This window comes from Eretmochelys imbricata, chromosome 5 (assembly GCF_965152235.1).
Source record: "Eretmochelys imbricata isolate rEreImb1 chromosome 5, rEreImb1.hap1, whole genome shotgun sequence".
NCBI classification, from domain to species: domain Eukaryota; kingdom Metazoa; phylum Chordata; order Testudines; family Cheloniidae; genus Eretmochelys; species Eretmochelys imbricata.
Genome location: NC_135576.1, coordinates 48,023,041 through 48,033,291, shown reverse-complemented (window position 1 = coordinate 48,033,291; position 10,251 = coordinate 48,023,041). Strand labels below are relative to the sequence as shown.

General features: G+C 43.1%; 1 protein-coding gene across 5 annotated transcripts in view; it reads left to right on the top strand.

The window, feature by feature from the left end:
- Positions 1 to 912: 912 nt before the first annotated feature.
- Positions 913 to 10,251, top strand: part of HMGCR (3-hydroxy-3-methylglutaryl-CoA reductase) — a 38,959-nt gene continuing 29,620 nt past the window's right edge. For 3 of the 5 annotated variants that reach the window (XM_077817052.1, XM_077817053.1, XM_077817050.1), the window contains exons 1-3: positions 1,139 to 1,221; positions 8,625 to 8,811; positions 9,293 to 9,404. In XM_077817052.1, coding sequence (XP_077673178.1) covers positions 8,647 to 8,811; positions 9,293 to 9,404 — 277 coding nt within the window. In that variant the 5' untranslated portion in view covers positions 1,139 to 1,221; positions 8,625 to 8,646. Of the gene's footprint in view, positions 1,058 to 1,138; positions 1,222 to 8,624; positions 8,812 to 9,292; positions 9,405 to 10,251 lie in introns of those variants that run through there. The other 2 variants (XM_077817049.1, XM_077817051.1) reach the window with 2 other exon arrangements.

Sequence of the window (10,251 nt, the reverse complement as noted above, 5' to 3'; positions counted from 1 at the left end):
GCTACCAGGAGCAGCACACTGTACTGGACGGACCACTGCGGTAACCAGATGGCAACACTTTAGCTCCTGCCTCAAAGGGGCTATGCAAAGTTGGAACAAGTCAGAGGCAGCAGAAGTTATGGACCAGCGTGTTGTAACTGACAAAAGGGAGCACCCGAGCAGCCCGCACTGGCTCCCCTGGGGGAGAGCGGAAAGCGCACAGCTCAGTGGAGGAAGCGGGCATTAGCTCGTGCGGCAGACGCCCGGGATGCCAGGCCACGCCTGGCGCTCGAGGGGCGGCACAGCGACCTGGGACCGCGAGGCGACCGGCAGGCGCCCGCGAAGCAGAACCCCGAGGCCAGGTCACCTCGGGACCGGCGGCCTGAGGGGTTGATGCAACGTCGGTGCGGACCCGGGGCCGCGTAGCCCTGCGGGAGTTTGCCCCGACAGCCGCTGGTACACGCCGGGAGGAGGCCGGGCCAGACAGCTCCGGCACCACGCCCCCAGCACGGCGGCGCTGGCAGGAGTGGCTCAGCCTGGCACAGGGCAGCGGTGCCCGGGCAGGTGCGCGCCGAGGGGCCGTCATTCAGGCCGGGGGAAGCGGGACCCAGGTGGGGAAGAAATCGGAGTAGGGCCCCGCCCTCCGCTCTCCCCACAGCAGGAGGGAGATAGCCCCGCCTCCCTGCGCCACGGTGAGAGCTCTACCGGTCTGGACAGCCCGCCGCAGTCGCTCTCTAGATGGCCATATGCAAATAAACCCAATCTGCCGACCAATGAGAGAGTACTTAAGAGGCAGCACAACGGCCCATTGGCCGTCCGCCCGTGGCGAGATGGCGCGTTCTCCCCTCCTGATCCGTCTCGCGTTGGGCAGCTTCTCTGGCCGGTTGCTAAGGCAACGGGCTAGTGACGCGTCGTGTCGGGCGCCCGCCATTGGTTGTGCGATCGGGCGATGGCGGCGGCCAGGGTGTCGCGCGCTGGGGTTGTCCTTGTCGCTGCGCGCGCGGCTTTCTCAGTCTGCTGCGGCGCGCCGCGCGAGACGAAAGAGGAGGGCAGCAGCTGCAGGTGCGAGCGTCAGCAGGCACGTCCAGCGATCGCGGGGGCTTGCGGGGCGGTGAGCGGGGAGACGGGTCAGAATTTCCATCAGGCGGGGTGAGGACTGGCCTTTTTACGACACTGGCCCTTCCGCGCCGGGGGACCGCGGCCGTCGGGGCTTGACTTAGAGGTCCTGAAAGACCGGCTGCGGTGAGTGGGTCCTGTCCCCGCTAGTGTTTGGTCCCCCCCGGAGTCTGGGGCGGCTGGATAATGGGGGAAGCACCCGTGGGCTGCAGCTGCTCGCTCCCCCGACGTGCCCGCCCCGCCCTCCGGCGCGCTGCAGTGCCCTGGGCAGCGCCGCAGGGATGGTCCCGCCGGAGCCTCTGAGGCGCGATCGTTCTAAGCAGCCGGGCGGAGAGAGGTGTCCCGGGCTGTGGGGCACGGGGGAGAGAGGCCATAACGTGCCGCTGGCACACCGGCCCCTGCCGGCGCGGCGCGGGCTCGGGCTCGGGCTCGGGCCAGCTCCCAAACCCGGAGCAGTCACGTCGCTTGTTGCGTTTTTTGCGGGGGGAGGTGGGGAAGTGGGGAAATCGTATCGCTGGCACGCGCCTGCCCCGGGTGCCCAGGGGAATTGAGGCATCACCCCCGCTGACTGTACAGCGAGCCCCTGTGTGACTCCGCCCCAGCCCGGGTTCCCATGGCTTACCCCGAGGGACCCACTCCCGGGAGCGCATATTGTGATCCAGAAATGCAGCGCACGGAGCTAAGGGGGAGCCATTGGGCGGCACCTGCTTTCCCGGCTGTAGATTTCTGCAGTAAGATAAATAACACTTTTGTATACTGAGGTGGTGGTACTGTGAGGAAGCTCCACCCCTGCATCTGTATTAATTTCCAACACATCAAATAATGTTTCTCTGCATTGTGCCCGTTTAATGGGTATGGCTGGCTACAAGGAATTTTTGCATACTTAAAATTGATGAAAAAAGAAAAGGAATACTTGTGGCTTCCGATGAAGTGAGCTGTAGCTCACAAAAGCTTATGCCCAAATAAATTTGTTAGTCTCTAAGGTGCCACAAGTACGCCTCGTTTTTTTAAAATTGATGGGCTGCTCCTGAAACTCGGTGATATTTTTTTTTTACTGGTGGTGGGGACCCACGCTGAACACATCCATACTGTGGTCACCCATCTTTTTAACTAAGAAGGACTGGTCAGGATTTCCTTGGGAACTTGTCTCTGTAACTCAATGAGTTGTACCTCGGGTGACCAGATGTCCTGATTTGATAGAGACAGTCCCGATTTTGGGGGCTTTTTCTTATATAGGCACCTATTATCTCCTACCCCCGTTCTGATTTTTTACACTTGCTATCTAGTCACCCTAGTTGTACCACAGGCTTTCTCATAATAAAGCTAGTGCCTCCCAAGTCAAATAGCAAGAGACAGAGCACTGCAGAGAGTTGCCCTGCGGCTTGTGAGATAACTCAGAGTATGACAGTTTTAAAGCTAACCAGATCATATTGCTGAATGTCAGAACAGTGGGATTAATAGAAAATTATATCCTTGGAATGCCACAACAACTGCCTAGCACTTTTTGTGGTTTGGGACAGTTGGCTCCAGTTGCATTTTTGGAAGAGCATGAATTAGATGGTGTTGCAACTCTACTGTTTACATCATTCCTGAAAGGTAGGAGGCCTTCCACTCAGAAACTGTATCAGACACAGTGTGTTCATCTTATATGCAGGCCCCAGGATGGCGCTTAAAAAAGGAGGTGAATGTGGGTAAACCAGTTGGTAATAGTGACCAAAGTGTAATTAAATTTAATATTACTCGAGGAGAGGAGATACCAAAGAAGCCCACTACAGTAGCATTTAACTTTCAAAAGAGAAGCTACACAGAAATGAGAAGGCTAATTAAATGGAAAATAAAAGGAAAAGTCTCGAGTGAAATGCCTGCAAGCTGTTTGGAAACTTTTTGAAAACACCATAGTAGAGGCTCAAATTAAATGTGTACCCCAGAAAGAAAAAAGAAAAAAAAATAGAGGGCCAAAAAATGCCACCAGGGGTAAATAAGTAAAAGAGGTGGTTAGAGGCAAAGTAACCTATACAAATTGGAGGTCGAATCGTACTGAGAAAGGAACATAAACTCTTGGCAAGCCAAGTATAAAAGTATAGTTAAACAAGCCAAAAAAGAATTTGAAGAGCAACTATCATGAGACACAAAAACTAACAGCAACAAATTTAAGTACTTCAGAAGCAGGAAGCCTGCGAAACAGGCAGGGACGACTTGACTGAGGTGCTAAAGGAGCACTCCAGGAAGAAAAGGCTGTTGCAGAGAAGCAAAATGAATTCTTTGCATTGGTCTTTACTTCAGAGGGTGTGGGGGAGATTCCTACCTCATGAGCTATTCTTTTTAAATGTCAAATCTGAAGAACTGTTCCAGATTGAAGTATCAATTGAGGAGGTTTTGGAACAAATTGATAAATAGTAATAAGTCACCAGAATCAGATGGTATTCACCCAAAAGTACTGAAGGAACTCAACTATGAAATTGCAGAAATACTAACTGTGGTATGAAACCTATCACTTAAATCAGCCTCTGTACCGGATGACTGGAGGATAGCTAATGTAACTCCGATTTTTAAAAAAGGTCCAGAGGCAATCCTGGCAATTACAAGCCGGTAAGCTTAACTTTAGTACCAGGCAAATTGGTGGAAACTACAGTAAAATTTTTCTGGGGAAGAGTCAACAAGGCTTTTGTAAAAGGAAAACATTCCTCACCATTAATGCGTCATTCTGTTTGCTAACAGAACATTTCCTTACATTTTTACTGCTATTTTTTATTTTGTTCTACTTCATCGTCTCATAGTTTCCACCTTTCTGTTCATATGAGTGTCTGTACTACATTGTAAAGCAATATTCTTATTATGCAATTCTATAAAGTGTTTGCAATAGTTGAATAGCTTCCCTTATAACAAGCAAGATGTATTTGTAATTAAAAATTCAAAATAAACATAGGAACATCTTAATGGTAACAAATAATGAGTTTGAAATGGCCAGAATAATTTAATGGTATTATAATTTTTTCTGTTAAGTAGTAAAAATGTTGCAGAATGTTCTGATCTCCAGGCTGCTGGGGTGGAATTCTTGCATCACTGAAATCAATGGCAAAATTCTTAGTTACTTTACCAGTCAAGATTTCACATCTGTTCTCCAAAGTAATCAAGGCTAGCAACATTCCTGAACCTCATTCCCATCAACACTTTAAAGCACTTCTACTGTTCTGAGCAAATAAAGTGACATTAATGTAAGGTTTTCCAAATTAAATTTCACTTCAGATGCTATTTCAGACACTTAAGAGCAAAGCCTGAACAAGTGTTTGTGTTATCAAATGTAAGTGATCTCACTAAAATCTGTTAAGAAAAAAAATGAAATGATTTATTTGACTCGGAAACTAAATCATGCAAAATATCTAGTATTTGTTACTATTGTACAATTAATTATTGATAATAAACACAAGGTGCCTCATTGCCAATCCTGCATACAAATGATTGCATCAGCCAGTGATGGGCTCCTGTTCCTAACCTAAAGACATCTTGTCATAGCGTTGTTAGCTAATGGAGTTCTAACATGGCTGAATGCAGCAGCATTCATAAAAATATGCTACTTGTTTTATCTTTATTTAAAATAATTGACATTTTAGATGGTGTCAAGATATTGAATTACATTAATTTGCTTTAAGAAATTTGCATAGTTACACTGATTTGTGGCTTGAAATTAGCAAGACGTGATTTTAAAAATAAGAAGATACACTAATGTTTACTATAAATTTCACTTTGTGTTTTCTTGGTTTCTGCTACATTTTTAGATGGTGTTGAAAAATAGAAACCTTAGAAATCTATCACCTTCTTGCCTGCCCTATTCACCCATAGCCAACTTTATTATTTTCAACACAGTCAAGGCTTCCTGACAAACAATTAAGCCAACAAATACATGGTTTTGAATCCCACCTTTTGAAAACTAGAATTGCAAAAACATGTCTACAAATATTTCAAATCTCATCAGTAGTCTCTACAGAATCATTAAACGTATTTGATTTAAACCAGCTTCAGACCTATAGTTTTCCAGAATTAGAAAATTATTTATTGGATTATTGTAGAAGCTTGATTTTCTTGAAATGATGGGGAACAGTCTGCTACTCATCAATCTATGAAGTAGTGACCAAGTGCAATACTCTACAAACAATAAAGTATCAGTTATTATTTAAATTTATACAAGATATTAAAGAGCACCTGTGCAAAATACGAAAGATTCTAGGTGCCTTTGCCGTATATTAAAAATACAATCCAACTAATACAAACAAAAAATATCCTATGGTAGCCTCCCCAAAACCTAGAAGGTAATTGGGGGTTGGGAAGAAGTACTCTTAACCAGAAAATGCAATCTGAAACATAGCCAGATTGCAAAGATCAAATGATGGGTACCCAGTCCAGTAGGTTCCCTCATTCCTGTTGAAGCTGTTCCATTTGGATAAATATATAAACAATTGCACCAGAGAGAGAATGACTCTAGTCGGGTGGTTAGGGCACACTTCTTAGAGATGGAAGACCCTGGCTCCAGTCCTCCTGCTCCAAGCACTCTTTCATTATTTAGCCACAGTGGAACAACTTCAACAGGAGGGACTGAAGGAGCTCCACATTGGAAAGCTCACAGCTCAGTGGTTAGAGTACTCTCCTGAGAGGTGGGAAGACACCTGTTCAAATTGTTTTTCCCTCATTATTAGAGAGGGAAAATTGAATCTGGGTCACCCACATCTCAGGCAAATGCTTTAACCACTAGCCTAAATGCTACATGCTGAAGGTCGGGGGTGAGGACAGGCGCCACCACCTCCTCTAGCTGTTTTGCATGGTGTGAGTCAGGTACCTAACTCATTCCTGCAAGAAATGCCTTAGGCACCTGACTCCAGCAAAGATGTGCCTGTGGGTGGATTGCTAAGCAGAGATGGGCTTCTCTCTACAGCCCAGACTTAGACACCTATCTGTGAGAGAGGGCCGGGGCTTAGCACCCCTCTTGCTTTTGGCTAGCTTAGGCGGCTCTTTGCCTTGCTTGTGGCTTTTTTGGATTGTATTTTAAGACATCTCTCTCTCCCCTTTCATTGTATAGGGAGCCTATGTGCCTAAAGTGGCTTTTTGGATCTCAGTGTTGTTCCTATGATTTTCTAGGCTCCTAAATATTAGGCGCCATGATGCTCAGCATTGGAATGCCTATATTCCTTTGTGGATCACACCCTAAATGATTATAAAGGCCAGCAAGTGTTCAGTTGAAGGGAAATGGAAGAGAGAAGCAACAGGAAGGGACAGGCTCCTTGTCCACGTTTGCTGCCCCCCCCCCCCAAGAATTCGTGGATATATAAATGTAGATATATAAATACGAGCAGAGCTCATGCATAATTAATAATCCTTAACTCACAGGAAATGCTGCAAAGTCCTCTGTCTCTGCAGGAGGATGAAGAAAAATATTGTGGTGCTAGAACCCACCCCTGTGATTAAGGTGGTGCACTTGGACAGAAAAAGACTCTGCCAGCTGCTGAGGACCTCACCTCTTCAGCCTGTAGATAAGCATTTTTGCAGGCTGGTTTATGCCTCCCTGTTGAGTGACTGCAGCATTTTTGGTGTCTTGAGAAGATGTGTTTTGAGAAGAAGGCATATCACTTCCCTGAAGGGGGACAGTTGCTACTTCTAATTTCTGTTAATGTGGTTTTTTTTAAATCATTTGTGTTATGGAAATGCTTAGAGGCCCCAGTCCGCAGTTGGGTCCCCAGAGTCACATAATGAAAAGATGTCCCCTGGCCTAGTGATCTTAGAATCTAAGTACTGATTAACTTTAAGGTTTCAAGTATTTTAAAAAAATTAATCTTAGATATTTAAAATAAATTGACTTAATGTCATGGAAAAATAAGCCACAAACTCCAGTAGTACTTGTCACAGTAACAGCCCTAAGATGCAATGAAATTCTAGTTCTAACTATGTAACCTTAAACAGGGGGTAAACATCCCTGAAGAGCTTAGAATCCAAAAGTACAAGAAACAGCAAAGAAGATGGCGTGTGGTTTTCATAGTGGAAGGATTTACAGGATAGGTGGGCCTCTTGGTGAATGTTAACTAGGAGTGTTAAAAGAATAATGGGATGATGAAAGGCAGCACTGAAAAATAAGATTGTGAAAGAGGTAAAGGATACTGGAATAGCTTGAGCAGAATATTGGTTGTGGAAGGGGATTAATATTTTTAGATGAAAGAAGAAATAGTGCCTTGAATTTGGTTTGGAAGCTAGTAATGGATATTGAGAGATGTGGCGAAAACAAGAGTCAGAGTAGTATGAGAGGAAAATAACCTTCACAGCAGCAATTTGGATGGTTTGAAGTGATAGGCAAGGTGAGAGGCAGGTAGGCTGGAGGGGGAATTAGTATAGTTGAGATGAAAACGATTAAGGATTAACAGAAGGAATTAAAAGAAAGGGATCAATTTTTAGTGGGATTTATAGTGAAGGAAGGTGCACTATTTGGTAAGGGCCTGAATACAGAGGAAGAAAGAAAGAAAGAAAAGTCAAAATGGCTTCAATTGAGTGCTGTGGAGGATGGTGCGAGTTGTCAACATTGGTAGAGAAGTGAGCCAGAGGAGGAGGGTGAGGAGGAAAGTTATCCTCAGATTTGAGGTGTCTATAAGGTGTCCAGGAGATGTTTGAGCTGCTGATGGAGATGCAGAAATGGAGAGAGGGTGAAAAATCAGGATAGAGAGGTAGATTTAGTAGTGATGAGTATAAAGATAATTGATAATAAAGATAATATAAAAGATAATAGATAAAAGAAAAAGTTGAGGTTTTAAGAGAAGATGTAGTTCCCCCCAAGAAATATTGAAAGAGAGGTCATTGAAATAAGAATCCGAGGCCTCATCTACGCTGAGCTTTTTGTGAAAATCTCCCACTGCTACAGTACCACTAGTGGCAGTGCTAACATGGAATGGCAGGTTGCATTTTGATCACAGCATTTATTACACAGGGTTAGATGATGTAGTATAGCTCAAACACCAGTGTTTTTAACACCAACTCCAACCATTACTAGCAAAAAACCTAAAATATAGGCACCGTCTGGAGAGTTCAAAGTCACTGAAGGCCATTGAGGAGAGTATGTGGAGAATGAAGCAGTTAACAAGGTCAGAGGTCAGGTCAAACAGAACAAGGATAGAGTAGAACTGGCCAGAGGTTGGTAAAATTTGTAAATGGGTTTCAGTGGATGGAAGAGTACAAAAGTAAGATTGGAAAAGAAGAAATCTGGGGGCTTTGAGTAGATCTCTGAGGAAAAAAAAGGCAATGGAGTGCTTGCTGGCGAGGTGGGAAGATGACTTTTTTCAGGTTTTGAGGAATCTGGAGAAGCAGATAGATTAGAAGATTTTTTTCAGAACAGGAGAGGCAAATACATATTTGGAGATGGATTCTGTAATGTCTTAAAACACACAGACTTGATGAGAAGTAGTAGCTTAGAGGAAATTATACAATGCTCATTCTTTTTCCACTTTTTGAAGTGTTTCACTTAATTACACTAAATTTTCTTTTGTTGCATGTTCTAGGTGTAGAAAAACAAACTTGAAAATGCTGTCGAGACTCTTTCGAATGCATGGCCTTTTTGTAGCCTCTCATCCATGGGAAGTCATTGTTGGGACTGTGACTCTCACCATCTGTATGATGTCCATGAAGATGTTCACTGGCAATGATAAGATCTGTGGCTGGAATTATGAATGCCCAAAACTTGAAGAAGTAAGAAGTTAAATTTATTTTGAAACAGTTAATCTACTACGTAACCCTGAAACTACTCTTAAAATGCTGATTTTTCTCATAGAATAAGGGCAGAGGGAGGGAAATGGCCTAAAATTTTAGAAATGAAGTAATTCTCCTCGTGCTAGCCACCATGGAAAGGAATGTCTGCATAATTTCCCCATTTTGGATGTGTATAGCTATAAGCAATTAGTAGACAGTGTGACACAGTAGGTCTTTATTAAATTGAACTCTTAATCATAAGACACTTGGTGAACTAGGAATTCTTGGCGTTAACACTTACATTTTTTGCAATATTTAAAGATTTTAAAATGTGATATAGTATGGTCACTTATTTTTCAGAAAATAATTACACATTTTTATTTTACAGCTTCAATAATTTAAATGTATGGTACTTTTAATTGTTAAAAATTCATTGGTTTTTAATATAAGAGCCAACTAAAGCCATCTTTATTTCAAACAGGATGTTCTGAGCAGCGACATCATAATCCTGACAATCACGCGCTGTATAGCAATCCTTTACATATACTTCCAGTTTCAGAATCTAAGGCAGCTTGGATCAAAATATATTTTGGGTAGAGTATCTTATTTTGTATTTATTATTTGTTACCTTAGTTTCTTAGTTGGAGAAAAGTGTTAGTGAATGTTAGAATATAAATGGTCACATATATAATGGAATCAATCTGCCCCTCTAACAGGTAGCAAGATGAACATTTCAGTACTGCTTAAAAGTGAAATGATTCTTTATTAAAATTTTGACTGTCTCATAGGTTTGGAAAGACAGAAGTGAGGTGCGAGTATATAACTGTTGTTTTAAAAAAATGTAATTATTGAAGTGTGTATTAACAAAACTTGAAATAACTTCTGTGAGATCATCCTCTCAGATTTCTCATGAGGTGCCTTTTTCCAGTGAGTAACCAGGAGATTTGTGGCTTGGATTCCTCAGGATCTTTAATTTTGTTAAAATGCAGTACTAATCACACTTTTGAAGTGCCATAAACTGTGATTCTCTTTGGGGAATCTTACAATTTTTTTTAAAAAAAGAGTATTCACATTTAAATCCCAGTTCATCAGAACTTTGCACGTGCTTGTGATTTTCACATAGATTGACAAAAAATAATTGAAATTTGCGAAGAAAAGAGGAGGAACTTCTCCAAAGAGCATGTTTTTTCAAATGTTCTTATTAAAGGGCCAAAAAGACTAGTGTGTACCAAAACTAACCAAAGTTAAATACATTTCCCTTAGACTGAACTCCAGCCCCCAGCCCCCATCCATTGCCTTTTCTCCCCTCAGCATACAACCATACGAGTTTTCAAACTGGATTTTGTTTATATGTTTATCCCCTTGGTATTTTCTTAACTCTGTAATTAGTTAATTAAAAACAAGCTATATTTAATTCAATCCGGAAATGATGGTTAACAA